This window comes from Corythoichthys intestinalis, chromosome 8, assembly GCF_030265065.1.
Source record: "Corythoichthys intestinalis isolate RoL2023-P3 chromosome 8, ASM3026506v1, whole genome shotgun sequence".
NCBI classification, from domain to species: Eukaryota; Metazoa; Chordata; class Actinopteri; order Syngnathiformes; family Syngnathidae; genus Corythoichthys; species Corythoichthys intestinalis.
Genome location: NC_080402.1, coordinates 30,474,331 through 30,492,249, shown reverse-complemented (window position 1 = coordinate 30,492,249; position 17,919 = coordinate 30,474,331). Strand labels below are relative to the sequence as shown.

The 17,919-nt window shown below is 39.3% G+C and overlaps 1 protein-coding gene across 1 annotated transcript; it reads left to right on the top strand.

The window, feature by feature from the left end:
- The first annotated feature begins 707 nt into the window (after positions 1-707).
- Positions 708-13,406, top strand: nuf2 (UF2 component of NDC80 kinetochore complex). Its single transcript, XM_057843717.1, has 13 exons — positions 708-937; positions 1,372-1,446; positions 3,505-3,581; positions 4,667-4,728; positions 4,806-4,903; positions 5,275-5,348; positions 6,550-6,643; positions 6,721-6,783; positions 6,862-6,999; positions 7,106-7,246; positions 12,206-12,381; positions 12,719-12,854; positions 13,124-13,406. The coding sequence occupies exons 1-13, from the start codon at positions 815-817 to the stop codon at positions 13,226-13,228; spliced, it is 1,362 nt and encodes a 453-aa protein (XP_057699700.1). The 5' UTR covers positions 708-814; the 3' UTR covers positions 13,229-13,406.
- The last annotated feature ends 4,513 nt before the right edge of the window (positions 13,407-17,919 follow it).

Genomic DNA, 17,919 nt, shown 5'->3' with positions numbered 1-17,919 from the left:
CAAAACACCCCCCACAAAAACACAACCACTGTAAATTTCCTTGAAATGAAGGAAGCATTTTGAAAAATGACTTTCTCCTCATGAAAATAATTTTAAGTTTTTTTCATTTTCATGTAGTAACCAGCTATTTTTGAGAAATGTAGCCAATCTCTTTGGTCTTATTAATATCCTGTCCCCAGCAAAAAGTGTACATGCAGGTTATGCTGTAATAGCGTCCCTACCAATGTTGAGACCAAACCTACGCCCTTGCATTCTTGTCTAACACAGAGCCTCTAACTCTTCACTGCCTTGGACCTTGTTAGTCGCATCATCCTCTTGATAATACACCAAATGTTCTCTATATGTGAAAGATCTGGACTCCTGACTGGCCACGAATCCTTTTCCCCTGCAGTCATGATGTTGTCATTTGTCACCCAATGACGGCAAAAGTCATCCAATCAATTTTTGACGGGGAGATGCTGCCAGCGATCAGTCAAAATGTAAAAAGAAAAACTAAAACAGGATGTAATACAATCTTCGAAATGCCTTGAAGGCAGAATAAATGAATTTTAAAACTTTGAATGACCAAGTACACAGAGTGGACTTCATTGTTCCGTTGGATGAGAAAGTGTCTCAAAACCCGAGACGGCTGGTACAGTCTGGGCCAAACTCACACACTAGGTGGCGGTAATGCGCTTTTGAGCGTCAGCTGCAATCTGCACAAACAACAGAAGGAGAACACGAAGAAGAAATATAAATTGTAGGCGCCACAATACCACATCATCGGCGGTTGGCTTGTTATCTTTGGCTTTGAGGAAAACTAGACAATACAGTAATGACTGAAAACGCTTTTCCCGTCCATCCAGTGGACGTGATCGTCAACTTTTACAGAACAGAAGTCCTTACGGGTGAGGAGGCCAAACATTTCGCGAGGAGCGACTTGACTCCATCTGCGAAGGTACGTTAAAGTCGTGGATGCTGCTTCGATCTGTTCAACGGCCGAACTTTGAAACTAACATGACTCGGATACAAGCTTTGGTTACGTTTTTACCGCACGACATTTGATGGATTTTGGACCTTTTAGGGGAAAAAAAGCGCTGTATGTAAATTGTGACTTTCAAACGGAAAATGAAAGGCCAGAAATCGGTTAAGTGGTGCGACTGTGCTAATGTCAGTTGTTTTTGCCAAGATTGTGTGCTCTACTGTTTCGTTAATATTATTTTGTTATGTTCACGTGTTTGTTAAACTTTCATTTTATTGGCGAAAGTGCTGTTTCAAATCGATTTAATGCAATGCTTACAATATTTTCCCCAACTGACGTAATTTTAGTTACTCAATGCATTCATAGTAATGTTAGATGAGAGTAATACATATATATTCTCCTCTTTCCAGACAGAAACGGTTCAAATGCTCTACATGAGCGTGATGCATCAGCTCTTTCGTTTCAGACCTGAATGTCGCTCCATGGTAAGTAGAAATATATGTAGATGCTAGGGATGTCCTGATCGCATATTTTTGCACCCGAGTCAGTCACCTGATTTGAAATAATCTGCCAATTAGGCTCGAGCGTTTACGTCACAGCAGCACGGGATCGTGCGAGATTTGCCATTGCGGAAGCACGTCTGCATCACGGGACATTTAAACTTAACGGCACAATTCAACTACGAGTGCCAAAGATGGAAAAATGTAGGGAAAACTTGCCAGTTCGAAACAGAGACAAACTTGTTACCACGGCGAAGGACAGATATGTGAGCAATTTTAAGGATGTGAACAATGTTGACCCTCACGAGCAAGCCGAACACAAATGGAATAAAGATGTCGACAAGCTTCCACCACTACGCGAAATGGACATCATGCTGTATTTAGTGTTTTGGTATATGTTACTACACTCATCAGCAATTCCGAAACTACAAATCGCTACAAAGCTACGAACAGTTTTGCTGCGGATGGGTGCAGGATCTTCACTTTATGACCATAGCAAACAGCAACACCATCTTTCTAGCAAAGGTAGGCAATGTGTGTTTACATTAGTCTGTGAACACGGATGTACAAATCTTTTGCTGCATAAAATGTAGCCTGTGTACAAATTCTTTGCCACTCTCTCACGTCAAAATATTACAGCTTTTTCATTTAGCAACGACATGAATTATGTCTTATGAAGACAATGCACATGTATGCATGCTAGTTGTTTAGCTGTGGCAATAGCTAACAACAGGCCGACTTAGGGCGTAAAGTTACTGAAATTTGCGTAAGCAAACGAAATTAACTTACCGGAGTGGAAGTGCATAGAGCAAACTCAGTGTGTAACTGGAGAATCAAACGTTATGCCCTTCCTTCTGATCGAGGCCACCCATGCCATTCTTCGACGTTTGGTAAGTTCAGATATGAGCTTTCCCTCGCCTTTTCTCCATGTAGGGATCCGGAAGAAACTCAATGGTGTTCCGTCGAGCTGTACATTCTCCTTTCTATTCGATCGGTTGTTGCAATTCTTTACCGCACAATAATTTCCGACCATTTTTAAAGAGCGACCTGTAACTTGAAATGCCTCAGTTTATGTTTCTCGCTTCCACAATGGCGATAGCGGCGGAAACCTCGCGAGTACCACGTCATACGCTCGAGCCTAATACAGAGGGAAGAAAGTAATATTATTATTTTTATTTGAACAAGTTCCAAACATGTTGCAGAACTGTACTGTTTACAGTACTTCCTCCTCCTCTTTTTCTGGGAGTGTTGCGGAGGATGAAAAGTCACCAGTAGGTGGATGGCGAGATAGTGTAAAGAGCCTTGAAAGGTGGAAAAGCGCTATATAAGTATAACACCATTTATATATTTTTAGTTTCTTTTGGCAATGCCATTGTTTCTGTAGTCTGTATTTTGTTAGTTTTTAGCTCTTGTATATAGAGGCATGGGGAATTTCCGATTCTTAGATTATTCGCGATTCGGCCGTGGAAGATTCAAGAATGATTCACAAACATCCAAATTCCGATTATTGAATTATACCTGGTAAAGCGGAAATAAAACACAAGTCAGCGCTGTCTTCGGGATGAGCTGAGGAACGGACCGAGAGTAAATATCATGTTCAACTCATGCCGCTAGATAAAAAAAAAACAATAATACCTGACAGCAATCAGCAGCAGCTACCAACAACGCCCAAAATACTACGGTAGATATCACATATATGTAGAACTAGATGCGAAATGACGGACTTGGCTTCTTCCTCTACGCACGTGACGTCAGCGCGTTGTCCCGCATTAAAAGTAGTCCGGGCAAAACGTGATGCTTAGAGCTGGCAAAATTAAACAGTTCCTGGAGGTGAATAAAATTTCTCGTTTTCGAGTTTGTAAACTCGAGTTACTCGAGTTGCTTGAGTATTCGTTTCAGCTCTACTTAACATATTCAAATACAGTCTCTATAGCACATCTAAATTGACTTTTAAATCCTAAAAGTCTACAATGAAAAGGGACAATTAAAACATTGTTCAGAATATTACTTTGTAAGATTGTCTCAAGTTCCAATGTTCAACAGGTTCCGCTCCTGGAAAACATTCAGCATCCTGAATGTCACGAGAAGTCAACTGCTATCCTCAGTGTTTACGCTTGCATGTGAGTTTCCTCCCTGCTACCAAACTATGAGTTTATTGCATCGTTTTCATCAAACTGAGAAATAATTATTTTAGTTTTCCATTTCATTAGTGAAATAACATGATCTGAAATCATGATGATGCAGTTAGCACTACTGATAGTGTTTCTACTTTTTCTATTATTTATTTATTTTTATTTCTATTTTGTATTATGTTATGGTAACTACGCATGTCACGATACCAGAAATTTAGTAGTCGATGCCGATACCATTGAAATTCCACGATTCTTGATAACTTTTCGATACTATACTAAAATTAACAATAAATCCCATGTACCTAAACATACTGTACTCTTTCATTATAAGTAAACAACAATACTGTGTGCTTATACAGAGCAATTGGCTTGTAGCTTTAAAGTATTTAAATAATGTGCATTAAAGTCTCAAACAATAGAATAAACAAAATACTGTGCATCACGGTCATGTAAGTCAAGTATTTTAAAAAATACTGTTTTGACAAACCAGTTGCAGCCTGAAGCCTTAAATATTAAACAAAATAATGTGTATCAGTGCATGTAGCCTTCAAGTATGAATCAATAACCTAAAATATTGTCACAGCGTGCATGTTGCTGTCAAGTGTAAAAAAAAAAAAAAAAAAACACTACTGAGCTTAACCAGTGGCATGAAGCCTTCAAGTAATAAAAATAAAAGAATAGAGAATTAAATACAGTGCACGTAGGTTTTAGACAACAATAAAATACTGTGCAAACGTGTGCATATACAACCTTCATAATATAATGAATTTGTCCTTAAATATGCACATCTTTTAAGAGGTGCTCAGGGCTTGTGAAATGTCGTATACAGAAGCGAGCAAGCGAGTGAAGTGGGAGCTTAAAGCTCGTGTGGGTTGCGGCCGACACCAGCGCGTTGTATTGTTGTGCATTTCTGTACCAACGGTACTTCGGGTAATGCAGAACAAGCAGTACTGTCACATTTTCAGAGTCTTGTTATCGATTTTGTACCAAAGTATCAGTTCTTGTTACAATCCTAATGGTAACTGACATTTCTTTCGTAAAATAACTGCACTGTCTTGAACTTTTATTTTTAGGCGAAAGTTTCTGCCAGTTTGTCTTGTGTACGACTTCTCACTTAATGACCTTCTAGCACCAAGTATGTATGTTTTGTCTTTTTTAAGTTTTTTTTATTTTTATTCACAATTCATCAACTGATTATTTTTTTGTTTTAAGAAAAACCGAGAACACTTACTATTTTGAGCGCCATCATGAACTATCTCCAATTCAGGAAGCTGAGGATGGCTGCGATTTCGGAAAAGGAAGCCAAATTGGTAAGTGATATGTCCCTAAATCACTATGCGTGTTTTAGTTGTACAGTACTCTCTCCAAGTAGCATCATCTGGGCTAACATTCTCATTGGCTGCCACTGACAACATTCACTGCCAGCCCAGGTCACAGAGTATATGTTTTGTTGTAGTTGGTAGAAGAGGGAAATCGACATTGGAAAAACTTGTAGTAGCGGTGTTCTCTCGACTAAAACCACAATTGTATGTCAAATGGGGGGCCACAAAATAATATATTATGACTACACCTTGACAGAGAGATATTCAGGATGGCATTGTTGTCGGATTAATTTTGCTGTGTGAAACCAGTAATCTGCTTCAGTGTGCTTTGACAATGAGTCTTCCTGTGTTTCTGTCAGAGGTTAGTCTTGGAAAAGCAGCAGACCTACGCAAAACAAATCCAGGAAGCAGAGGAAAAAATTGAGATCCTGACGTAAGTTTTCGATGAAACATTATTGTCAATATTACGTCCCATAACCCTTAACCGTTCTTCAGTTTCAGCGACATGTTGCTGGCCTTTTCAACAAGGGCAAAGATACTTTATACTCGGATTAACACATTTGAACGTGGCTTTAAATTAGCTGGACTAAATGAAATCGGCCAGACCTGGCAGGCCCAAACATATTGTGAGGGTCTGCTGGGAACGTCTGACAGAATCCCCTGTCAGACACCCACCTCCGGCAGAACTTCTCCCTTGTCCCGGGGGAGGTGGGGGACATTGAGTCCGAGTGGGCCATGTTCTGCACCTCCATTGTTGAGGCGGCCGATGGAAGCTGTGCCCGTAAAGTGGTTGGTGCCTGTCGTGGCGGCAATCCCAGAACCTGCTGGTGGACACCAGCGGTAAGGGATGCCCTCAAGATGAAGAAGGAGGCCTATTGGGCCTTTTTGGCCTGTGGGACTCCGGAGGCAGCTGACAGGTACCGGCTGGCTAAGCGGACTTCAGCTTCGGCGGTCGCCAAGGCAAAAACTCGGACATACGAGGAGTTCGGCGAGGCCATGGAAAACGACTTCCGGACGGCTTCGAGGAAATTCTGGTCCACCATCCGGCGTCTGAGGAGAGGAAAGCAGTGGACCATTAACACTGTGTATAGTGAAGATGGGGTACTGCTGACCTCTACTCGGGACGTCGTGAGTCGGTGGGGAGAATACTTCGAAGCCCTCCTCAATTCCACCAACACGTCTTCCTGTGAGGAAGCAGAGTCTGGGGACTCCGAGGTGGGCTCTCCGATCTCTGGGGTTGAAGTCACTGAGGTGGTTGGAAAGCTTCTCTGTGGCAAGGAACCGGGGGTCGATGAGATCCACCCCGTTTCACCATTATCCGATTCCATCACGTTCACTTGTAGCGTTAGTGTGCCGGTCGATAGCAACAAGCTTGTTTGTTTGATTTCCTGATAGTCACATGACGTCACACGTAAGAACATTGGCTGTACTGAAAGGGGAATGAGCCTAGCCGAACAACACATAGTCAAAGCGGGCTGAAAATACTTAATTTTTTTTTCGTTTCATATAATAAACACCAAATTTACCGACATGGTCAAAATTACGTCAGTCATCGTAAACCATTTCGGTAACTAAATTTTCGATAAACTGCCGGCTCTAATCTGAAGATGCTTTTACTTTGTGAACCTGTACAGGACTATTCCACCAGAGCAGCAGGCTGAAGCTAGCAAGCTGGAAGCTGCCCTCTCGGAGCTGCAGGCCAAGACCACAGATATATACAAAGAAGTGGTAAGTGGTAACAGAACTGCATTAGTGATAAGATTTCTTGGCACTCTGCATGTAATGAACATGTGATCTTCTTTCAGAAAGCAAAAAATGACATTATTTCAGAGGGGAAATCCATAATTGCGGAGAAAACTCAGAAACTGGTAGGAGAAAAAAGTTTAATTTTGCAAAGCCTGTGCTAAATTGAAAATGTTTACAACATTAGTTCATTTTTGTTAAAGGCCCAGTTCAAGATTGATATAGACAATGTGAAGGAACACATAATGAAACTCAAGTCTCAAATTGTGGAGTCACCAGAGGACCTGAAGATCCAAATGGAGCGCATGAGGGAGGACGTCAAAAACCTCAAAATCTCTATTGTGGGTAAATTTATTATTTGGCAGTAAGGATTTAAAAGTATTAAATATGCATGTTAGCATTTGTATTTTCACATGTGTAAAAAGTATTAATGGTGTTGATGTTAAGGGACAAACTGATGATTATGTAGTGGAGCTTCAGAACATGGTCCAGAGACTGAGCCACATTGAAATGGAGATTCAGCAAATGACTAATTTGCTGCAACACTTGGAAACAAGCATGACTGCTGCCAAGCAGCAGGATGAGGAAGTATGAACGCACAAACCTACAGAACATTAGTATGATGTGAATTTTTCTTGTTCCTAAAAGGTAGATGCAATTGGCCAGTTGACACACACCACAGTCTAAGGCAGAGGCGGGCAAACCGGTCCTCAACGGACGTTGTGGGCCCTGGTCTTTGTTCCAACTGATCTAGCAATGACTGTTTAACCCATGAGGTTTCTGCTGAAACAAACACCTGAATGTGATCAACTGATTGCGCTTGCAAGGCACCATATTGGATTGCGCTTGCAAGACAACAGATTGGAAAAAAGGTTTCGTCTTGATGGGTTGGAACGAAAACTCGCACCCGCTGCAGCCCTTTGCGGAATATTTTGTCCACCTCTGGTCAAAGGAGAAACCACATAACTTGGAATACACACCCACCCTGTTTTCTTTTGTATACTAGTCATTCAAAGGCATGAAAGAATCATTTTACGTTCTACATTTTAACCTTTCGAAGACACCGGTCACTAAAATGGACAGTTGAACTTCCTTAAACCCTTTTAGGGCTAATGACTATTTTTGGTCATTAAAAACACTGCAGTCTATAATATCAGGCATGAAAATCACCTTTCGGCCAAATTCGCCATTTTGAAGTCAAAAAGGTTGACCTACGTGAATTATGTAGAGCCGAGGAGAAAAAATTTAAGGGGGAGTTCGGGAGATTTGTTTTTAATGTTGGACGCTTAGTATGCAAGTGGGGAAAGCGGCACAAAGCCAAAAAAGGTGCACCAGAGTGGCCAAAACACAGACTTCTTTCAACGAAACGAAGGAGGGTACACTGTTGTGTCCTGTCCCTTCAATGCCAAAGCTTGGCTGCACGTCGGCCGTGAATGAACACCTACCAATTACAAGCTGGCAGATTGTAAGTCCATCTAACTAACTATCGACATGTTTTATTGAAGTTGCTAAGCCTGTCGCGATATGCACTGAGTCCATTTATTGCACGGTAAATAAATATGAGGGCGGTCATTTTCGCGGCTGCGTTTTATCGTCGCGTGCATGAATACATTTGTGCGTGCGCGTACACGTGCGTGTTGATGGCATGAGACTCCAGTTCTTTTCACAGATGTTTATTGGTCATCAATAGGGGTGCACAATATCGATGACTTCCTGCTCCCCAAAGCCAATATCGATAACCGATAATATATAATTTTTTAAATGTATAACCTGAGTTTTTGAACACCTGGAGGTTTAAAAAAAAATAGATTCGTCTTTGATCTCACCGGATTTTTCATAATGACATAAAACGGCGCGTTTCACTTCTGCACTGCCTGACGGCCAGCCAAGATTGAAAACACTTCCATAAACCACAAGGCTTGGTCTTTTCTTGCTTTTATGGGAAGACACTCGTCTTAATATTGTGAAAGTACAACAAAAAATACACATATTCAATACTCAATATTAAAGATACACGATAACATCGGCTACCGATAATTATCGGCCGATAATGGCAATTATGACGTCACACAGATAATACAGATAATAAAAAAATCAACCGATAATGCAATCCGATAATTATATACTTGATTTAGCCTCCAAATGTGCGCAACCAAGCAGTTTTCTCCACTTCACTGCCGCCTGCTCAACCCCTCCCCCCTCTGAAGCCCCTGTGGGAGGAGGGGTTTAGGAGTACGGCGTCATAGAGGAGGCGGTGTTACACATCAGTGTTGAGGCGCTCTCACTAGCGTGCGTTGCTTTTCCAGTGTGGCTCTCGCCATCTACAAAAACAGTTCCTCAAGGCCTAAAGAAAGCGTCCTCATTGAACACCACTAGCACTAACCCAGCAGCCATTTAAAACTGCATCACAATGATTTTTGGAACGAATATGAGGCTGCTTCTAGCACGAATGCTAAAGCTATTGTTAACAAATAAACTATAAAGGAAGCTACGGGGCTTGTGACAATACAGAGACGCTGCGGTCCTCCCGGAGTCGGGGTGTTTGGGAATGCAGCCCAAAGCGAGTGGTAAACTCCCATCTATGGCTAAACACCTCACGAGATCGATAGTTGACAAGTAGCTCTCTTCCGACGGAGCCCGCTGGTCCGGCAGGCCGCCGCCTCGCCCTAGGCGGGTAGAGCATGAGAGCAGAGCCATGCACCGAATGCGCCGCAGCGAGCCGGCCGGGGCGGGCGGATATTCGGTACGAACTTAGCTGCCGCCGCCACTCCAGTTCGAGACAGAGGCCTGGCGCGGGTGCTAATTTGGCAGCCGGGCGGACTGAAGGGCACAGGCGGGAGGAAATTCCCGAAATGACCCGATAGCCAAACCCCTGGATGAAAAAATAATGCAGTTTATACGACCACGATTCTTCGTGAAAGACATGCCGATCACATCAGTTTTACCACGGACATTTACACAGGTGATGTCAACAAACCATGTTTATCATGACGGCACAGTGGTTAGTTGATAATTGTAACATGCACCAAACGACACAAAGAAGTCATCCAGTCAGTAATGCATTCAGTACGCTTTAAATTTATGTCTTAATCAGATCATTCTTCTTAAATCTAGTCAAATAATTTTCCCCATCTTGTTTGAGTGTTGAAGACTAGTTGAATGCGCCAGATTATTCCACTTACTTGAACTAAATATTGCAATTTGTTCTTATTAAGCCCAAACATCTAAAAAAATAAGGTCATTTTTCACCTAAATCAAGAAAAAATTGCTTTCAAATACCGTAATGTTTTGAACCATACATATTCTTGAATAAAGAACATTTCTGACAAGGTTTTTTTTTTTTTTTTTTTTTTTTTTTTTTTAGGATAATGTATAATAATTTATTGCTTAAAATAAGGCTGTTAATCTTATTTTCAGCTGGCCATTTTTCTTCAAGAAATCTGAGTGAAATATACTTGAAGTGCTGGCAGTTAATTTAACTTATTTCCAATAGATTTACACTGAAAACAAGGGACTTTAACTAGTCTTAAGGAGCTGTGTTTTTGCTGTGTAGTAATGTTATACTTTAGGAATGGCATACTTTTAAAGCCATTTTTGTGCAACTTATGTATTTACTCTGTAAGTAATTGTTGCCAAAAGTTTACCATTACACAATGTCAGACAATCTGTCTTTATTTAGATGTTGGAATTTACTACTACTACTACTTGTTCACATTTGATGTTGAAAAAAAAAGAGCAATATTATTTTTGCACAGCAATATTTTCTCTTGTGTATACTTTAAAATTTTACATAAATCTTTAATAAAATTATCGGCTTGACATTATCGGTTATCGGTTGGAACGAGGAGGAAATTATCGGTATCGGCTGAAAAATGCATTATCGTGCATCACTACTCAATATACAACAAACTGCACAATACACTTATATACACAACTATTATATGTATAGCATAGCACACTAGCTTGAGCTACTAAAGCATTGGCTGGCTTCTATAACACAATAATTTATGAAGTCCTGTACACATGATTCTTCACCACAGAAGTAAACATACAGTATATTGCATACCCATATGTTAGACAGACATATACTGTATTTCCGAGGCGGAACATAACTGAAAGCATTCACGGTTGTCAATGCTACCGCTAGAAACCGCAATGTGTAAGTGAAAGAACCAAACTACTGTAACAAAAAATAGATACAGCGAATTGTTCTGACCAGCAGGTGGCAGCAATGCCCCGCTAATGATCAACTGATTTTCCATACTAGTGTTTAAACTGTAAAGCCAGCGCAGTGCATATTATCGGTCCTATTAATAATGTTATTGGATTTATTGGGATGACGTCATAGTCCCTATTATCGGACCAATAATTATCGAGCACCAGTAGTCATCAACACAGAATTAGAAGTAAAGTTCAGATATCTAAAATAAGGTAACACATCTATATTAAACACTGTAAACGTTAGCATTGCTACATTGAGGCTAATGGGAGAAAAGGAGAACCTACTTCAGCCTGCTATAAAACATTGGCAGTCTTCTCCAAAACGCAAACTTGCGGTTAAAAGGTGACACTTCAAACATGAAAAATCGCTGAACAGCATTTGCAAATGAAAAAAAATTATTTACTGACACCACATGCGAAGACAAAAAGAGCTTTTTTTTGCTGGGTGTAAAGCTTACGGTCAGAGGTTTAGCGAACGTACTTCCGTTGAACAATTAAAAAAGCACGTCATGTTCGTCATATAAATAACGATTTCGAGTTAATCCAATATACTTTAGAATTCAGATTGTACACTTAGAGTAGCTTTAAAATGACACCCTTTATGAAAAATCTGATTAGCAATGAACAATTATAATACTATTGTTAATGGTAGTATACTATATTAATGCTATTTTTTAAAGAATTGTTTTTAAACATCGGAAAGGCGAAGTGTTCTAAATCTGTTTACGTTCCATTCTTTTGCACTAGTTAATGCTATGAGCATTTGACCTCATTGTTTATTATTTACATGTTTATTTGGACTGTAATAAATAATTTAAGTGTTCCAAAATGTTTGTAAATTAATAGGCATCATCAAAAATTTCATTGCTAAATTAGTTTAAGGGGGGGGGGTTATTAGATTAGTCGACTAAACGTAAAAATAGTCTGCTGACTAATCGGGAGAAAATTAGTCGTTTGGGACAGCCCTAGTTGTACAGTGTACCGGAGGATATTTCCTCCACACCCTTTTTACCCCTGACCCATTTTCATGCCTTAATATTCAGTATAGTTTCAAATTATAATCATTGTATTTTTTATAAGTTTATAAATAAATACTATGTTCATGGCTAAAATGAATTCATTTTCATATAAACTGGGAGACCTAGCGGTGAATGCTCATCTTACAGCAATTGACAGCGCTAGACGTCTAATCCATTTTGACTGGGAGGGGCGAATGAACGTCCGTTTATTCGTCCCTCCCAGCCAAAATGGATTGGAGGTTTAGCGCCATCAACGGCAGCCAATTAGCAAAGCACTAACTCATTTAACTATCATTAATTTGTGCAGAATCAACAGCTCATAGCTCAGTCTGAGCAAAAGCAGAATGAGCTAAAGAACCTGATCAAAGAGGAGGAGCAGCTGAGGCGAACTCTTACCATGAAACAGGATAGGGAGGCTAAACATAACCTCCGGAGGCAAAAGAAGAAGGAGCAAAAGGAGGAACGTGTCCAAGATGCGTTGAGGTACGCTTACGTTTCAGCTTTTCAAATGTACACTGGTCAGTAAAACTGGGCTCAGTGTGGGTTTTATTATTGTAAGCCAGGGTTGCTCATACTTCTCTGCTCCAAGAGCCACTGTTCGAGGAGACAACCTCCTGCGATCTGCCTTAACGGGGGTGGTTTGTGCTGCAAAACCCCAAAAAGTTGCGCACACAACATAACTACACCTACCCACACTAACATTGTGATCGACTTGTCGATCGCAATCGACATTAATGGGCACTTCTGATGTAAGCAGCCTTCAAATGTAGAAAGTATCATTTACGTGTGTGTTTTTTTTTTTTTTAAATCTAAAATCCAGAGACTGTGACAAACTACATCAGAAGCATGAGGAAAAGGCAGAGAAAATCCAACAGATTTTGAGAGAGAACCAACAGCTGAAAGTCAAGATCCAAAACATTGTGGACGACTGTAGAAAAAGTACAGAGGCAGCGCAGGTATGACCGTAAGAAATATTGCAGTATCAGCATGTTTTTGTTGGTTAATTTCCAAGAACCCTTTGTGATAGCGATTCAATGTATCCTATTGAAAAAAAAGCTTTTGAAACGCCAAATACTTTTACACATGGGTGTAGGGGTGTCCCAGGGATTTAGAAACACAAGGGGGGTATGAGTGGGTAAAATGTATGTCTTATTTTGTGAAGCACTTTGTCTCATTTCTGTTGAAGAGCTATGTAAATTAAGTTTTGATAATTTTCTGTCTCAAGGTTATGTATGACGCACTTTCTGCTGCCATGGATGAGATGGACCGGGGAATTGTGATGCGTATGACCACTCTAAAAGAAGATGCCCTCAAAAGGATGCAAAAATGAATGTTTCATTAAATTTTCTACAACTTGTATAAAAAGGTGTGGGTTTCACACTACAAGCATGTTCCTGCAGAATTTTGAAAAGAATGCACATGTTGGTTTAAGATGTGATTTTGCATACAGCTTCGTTTCTCCAAGTTGAAATAAATGCTGTACAAAAGGTGTGGGTTTGACTACACATGTTCATAATTTTGAAAAGAACACAAGTTGTCTTAAGACATGGAGATTTTGCACACAGCTGAGCATGAAGTTATATGGGTCTTTATTTTTTATAAGGTGCAATTAGTGTCCCCAGTATTACATGTTTTTTTCTGTGTGTATTATGACCTAAAAGGTACACGCTCCTAAATTCCATTTCTTAAAATGTAATTCTGGTAAAAGGTTATATAATTGTCCCCCGTGTGTGGGGTTGCCAACTGATCCTTGAAAAATTTAATCGTCCGGCGTTCAGAAACAAAAGTATTCGTCCCTTATTGAGCTTTCAAGGGACGCGCTTTGTCCTTTTTCAAAATCGAAAATAGTGTTTGTAGAACAAACAAATACTGGTACGGTGCTTTACAAGAATATGCAGGGAAACTAATTCCGCCTATCCTGCTTTTTGAACAATGACTACGAAATACCACTCATCTCATAGGTCAAGATACTGTCACTAACAGAAGACAACATAAGATAAAATAGATTAGCAACACTGCTCAAACCTTACTTTAAAAACGTAATTACCGGTAATTAGTTACAAATTACTTCTCCCAAAAAGTGAGTTCGTAACTCAGTTACCTGAAAGAGTAGTTACTTGGCAAAGTAACTGATGTTACCTTTCATGTTTGTTTTTCATTAAAAAAAATAAATAACTTTTCTATGTGTGGATGTCAATGTTGTGAATCAACTGTTAAAATTGCTCCCGTTTTTGCATTAGTTCCCTTCTACTTTCGACATGTGAAAGTTTGAAAACTTTCATCATTTAAAGATGGCAAAATCTTGAATCTAATTTGGAGTATTTTAGATAAGTTATGAAGGCTCTTTACAAAAGAGCCTTCCTGAGAAGTCTACTGCTTTAATATGGCGGCTGTTTACTAACACCGGTGAGTCCCATTTCGCATCTAGTTATACATGTGCTAACGCAGTGTCTCATTTCACATCTAGTTCTAATAATTCTTGAGAGCCCTCACGATTCCTGATTTTTCATGTACTGTCAGCTTTACATATCACATGTAACAAAATGACATGCAATCATTTTGTGTGACAAAGTGATATTGACACCTTCAATTGCCAATGTCATTTTCAGAAACCATATTGAACTATTTTTTTATAGATGGCTTGAAGTTTAGCTCTGAGACCCCCAGTTTGGCCAACTTTCAAAATTGTCTGATATGCGTTTGAGATACATCATTGAAAAGGTAAAAATCTCAGTTTTCTGAGGGAAGAAAACTTTTGAACAGGAGGGCATTTAAAAAAAATTTTTTTTTAAACAGCGAAACCCTATCTGGAGGTGAAAGCATCAAAGTGCAGAATTAATTACACCATAACTTATAATATCGCGTACTTACCTTGTTTCGATCCAAAAACTTCATGTTGCATGTATAACAGTTTAGAGACAGCTGGGAATGGCCACAGTTGGATTTTTGGGGGGATTTTATTGGTGAAGCATGGTAATATAACAAGGGTCGCAATGCAGAAATCGCAGACATCAAGGAGTGGTCGAGATTTTCTTTTTCATATATTTACCCTTTAATTAAAAAAAAAATTTTTTTTTTTTTTTTTTTAAATCAAAAGTTTAATATGCGAGTGAATAATTTGTGTCTTTAAATGAAATGTTAGACATTATTCTAAGCTAAAAATGAAACTTTGAAAAATATACAGTAATTACCTTCGTTGTATGGCTTGGTTGAAACAAAAGGGGTTGCGCAACATCTGTAAACGGGGGCTTCCAGGGTAAAACGGACAAATTAAAAATAGTTCGGGGGCTTAATGCGGCATGAATCTGCTATGGCAGCATATAGACATACAGTTCTATCAAACAGCAGTTTCTTTTACAGAGGAGTGCGGGAGCAGAAACTTTGTGTTTTCTCCGCCACATACATTCATGAACAATTTTAATTGCTTTGGTTTATATAAAAAAAAAAAAAGCCATGCAATTTTAATAGGACGATATAGTTCAGTGAGATTTGCCATTTGATGTAAATTAAAGGTCTAAACTGCTGTCAAGTGTATTGGTAAGTTAATTTCAAAGCATTACGATGAACACATCAAAAACATTTCAAGAACTTACCATAGGATGCATCCAAATATTTTCGTAGTCTTAGTTGAACCAGCCTTCAGTAAATATTTTGTTGATCCTGCTAATCTATTGCACTATGGTCTGTTCCGCTAGGTGGGGGCGGATTGACTGAATGTCCACACTTATGAAGCACAGGCAAGGCAGAGTACAGTAATGCAATAAGTTTATTTGTGAATGTGAAGTGTCACATACAAAGGTTTTGATACACATGGAGAATGTAACGTGTTGTGCTTAAGATTTAAAACGTCACCGTATGCAACCAGCACATGTTGGCATTATGTACTTAAAAAAAATTGCATTTTATCATGAAATGCTTTCCAACTAAGGCACTATACTTGTAAATTTCTAAGCACTTTGTTTACTTACCATTCAAGTTCACTACATGACGGTATGAAAATTAGCTCTTTAGTCTGTGCCATCCATTTAATCTAAATAAGAGTAGCTATGCAGTACAGATCCACACCACAAGGAACAGCGGGTACTTACAGGGTTTAAAGGGCCTGTAGCGCCAGCTGAGGGGATACAAGGCTGAAAAGTAGAGTGGGAGGTGCTACAGACAAACAGAAAGCAGTTTACTTATTAGAGGCCATTGATGGTGATAGACGTACAATCCATTTAAAATGGGAGGGCTAGCTGCAAATAAATGGAATGGACGTCTACTAGTGACAAACTCATTTGAATTTACAGGATGAAAGCCACATGATTGGACATCAATCTTCATCAATGGCACTTACAGTTAAGTGATCAGAGGTAAATCACTGACCCGGTGTTCTGTCGATTAGCGCTCCTTCATCGAAGTAATCTCCCTGTTAATAGCAGCTTAATGTTGAAAAAATGTACTTTATGTTTTGACGTCTTTTGAAATATTTTATAAATTATATTAAATATTTAGATACTCCCGCTATAATGTCAATATTCTATCTCGAACAATTAACACTTGCGACCCACGTTTACTGCTTATCAGACGTTAACGTCCTAACGCTATTATCTCCCAATATCAATATTCTATTGTAGCCTTTCGTGCATACAGTGGTATAAAAAAGTATCTGAACCTTTTGGAATTTCTCGCATTTCTGCATAAAATCATCATCAAATGTGATCTCATCTTTGACAAAATCACACAGATGTAAAAACTGTCCAAACCACCCAAATATAGGTTTTCATATTTTAATGATACCATGAAATGACAGAAGGGGGGGTAAGTAAATGAACCCTCTGCCCAAGGAAACAAAGAGCAATTGAAAACAATTTTTACTAGAGATGTCCCGATCGATTGGGTCCAATCACATCATTTTCAAAGTATCGGAATCGGCAAAAAAATATCGGCCTTTTTTTAATTAAATCGTTTTCTAATTGTATTTAATGTTACAGACATAATATCTTACACTCATCCAGTCTTTAGTTTAGGCTTAAGGTAGGGTTATCAAATTTATCCCGATAACAGCGGTAATTGTTAAAATATTTAACGCAATTAATGCATGCGCTGCACGACTCACTCATGCATTGTCGCGCTCAATCTGTAATGGTGCCGTTTTACCTATATAGAGAGATAAAAGGCAGCATAAAATGAGTAGAGTGAATTTTGGCAGCCTTTGGGGCCTTTTTTTAATTGGCTAAAGCCTTACAGTCCCTCTCCCTATGATTAGAAATATCATGGGAAGCAATGTGGGGAAGCAAGGTAGCAATTGATCTTTTTCTTAACACCTTATGTTATTTCCCAACGCAGAGAAGATATACCAATTGATAGCACTACACACAGTCATGGTTCCACTTCCCATCATGCATTTGGACATGGCTACAGTATCATTTACTGAAAGCTCAACAAATACACTAGATGGCAATATTTTGTCACGATATACAAAGTCAAGTCTTTCTATCCATGGAGCCCTCACAGAAAGAATGTTAATAATGTAAATGCCATCTTGAGGATTTATTGTCATAATAAACAAATACAGTACTTATGTACTGTATGTTGAATGTATATATTCGTCCGAGTTTTCATTTTTTTCCTTAATGCATTGCCAAAATGTATATGATCGGGAAAAATTATCAGGAATGATTGGAATTGAATCGGGAGCAAAAAAAAGCAATCGGATCGGGAAATATCGGGATTGGCAGATACTCAAACTAAAACGATCGGGAGCAAAAAAAACATGATCGGAACAACCCTAATTTTTACCAAACAATTTAAGTCAGGTGTGTGCTCAATTACTGATGAGTGGTTTAAAGCTGCCCAGCCCACTATAAAACACACCCCTGGTAATAATTGTCTTGTTGAGAAGTATTGTCTGATTGGAATCATGGCTCAGTCAAAAGAGCGATCTGAAGACCTGTGATCAAGTTGTTGATATGTATAAAGCTGGGAAAGGATACAAAACCATCTCTAAAAATCTGGATGTTCATCAATCGACAGTCAAAG

What these genes read in the sequence shown, in the direction of transcription:
- nuf2 (XM_057843717.1), top strand. Translation starts at nt 815, where the DNA reads ATGACTGAAAACGCTTTTCCCGTCCATCCAGTGGACGTGATCGTCAAC. An exon ending in TAATGACCTTCTAGCACCAA is followed by an intron (nt 4,729 to 4,805) that starts GTATGTATGTTT and finishes TTTTGTTTTAAG; the next exon opens with AAAAACCGAGAACACTTACT. An exon ending in CCAAGCAGCAGGATGAGGAA is followed by an intron (nt 7,247 to 12,205) that starts GTATGAACGCAC and finishes TAATTTGTGCAG; the next exon opens with AATCAACAGCTCATAGCTCA.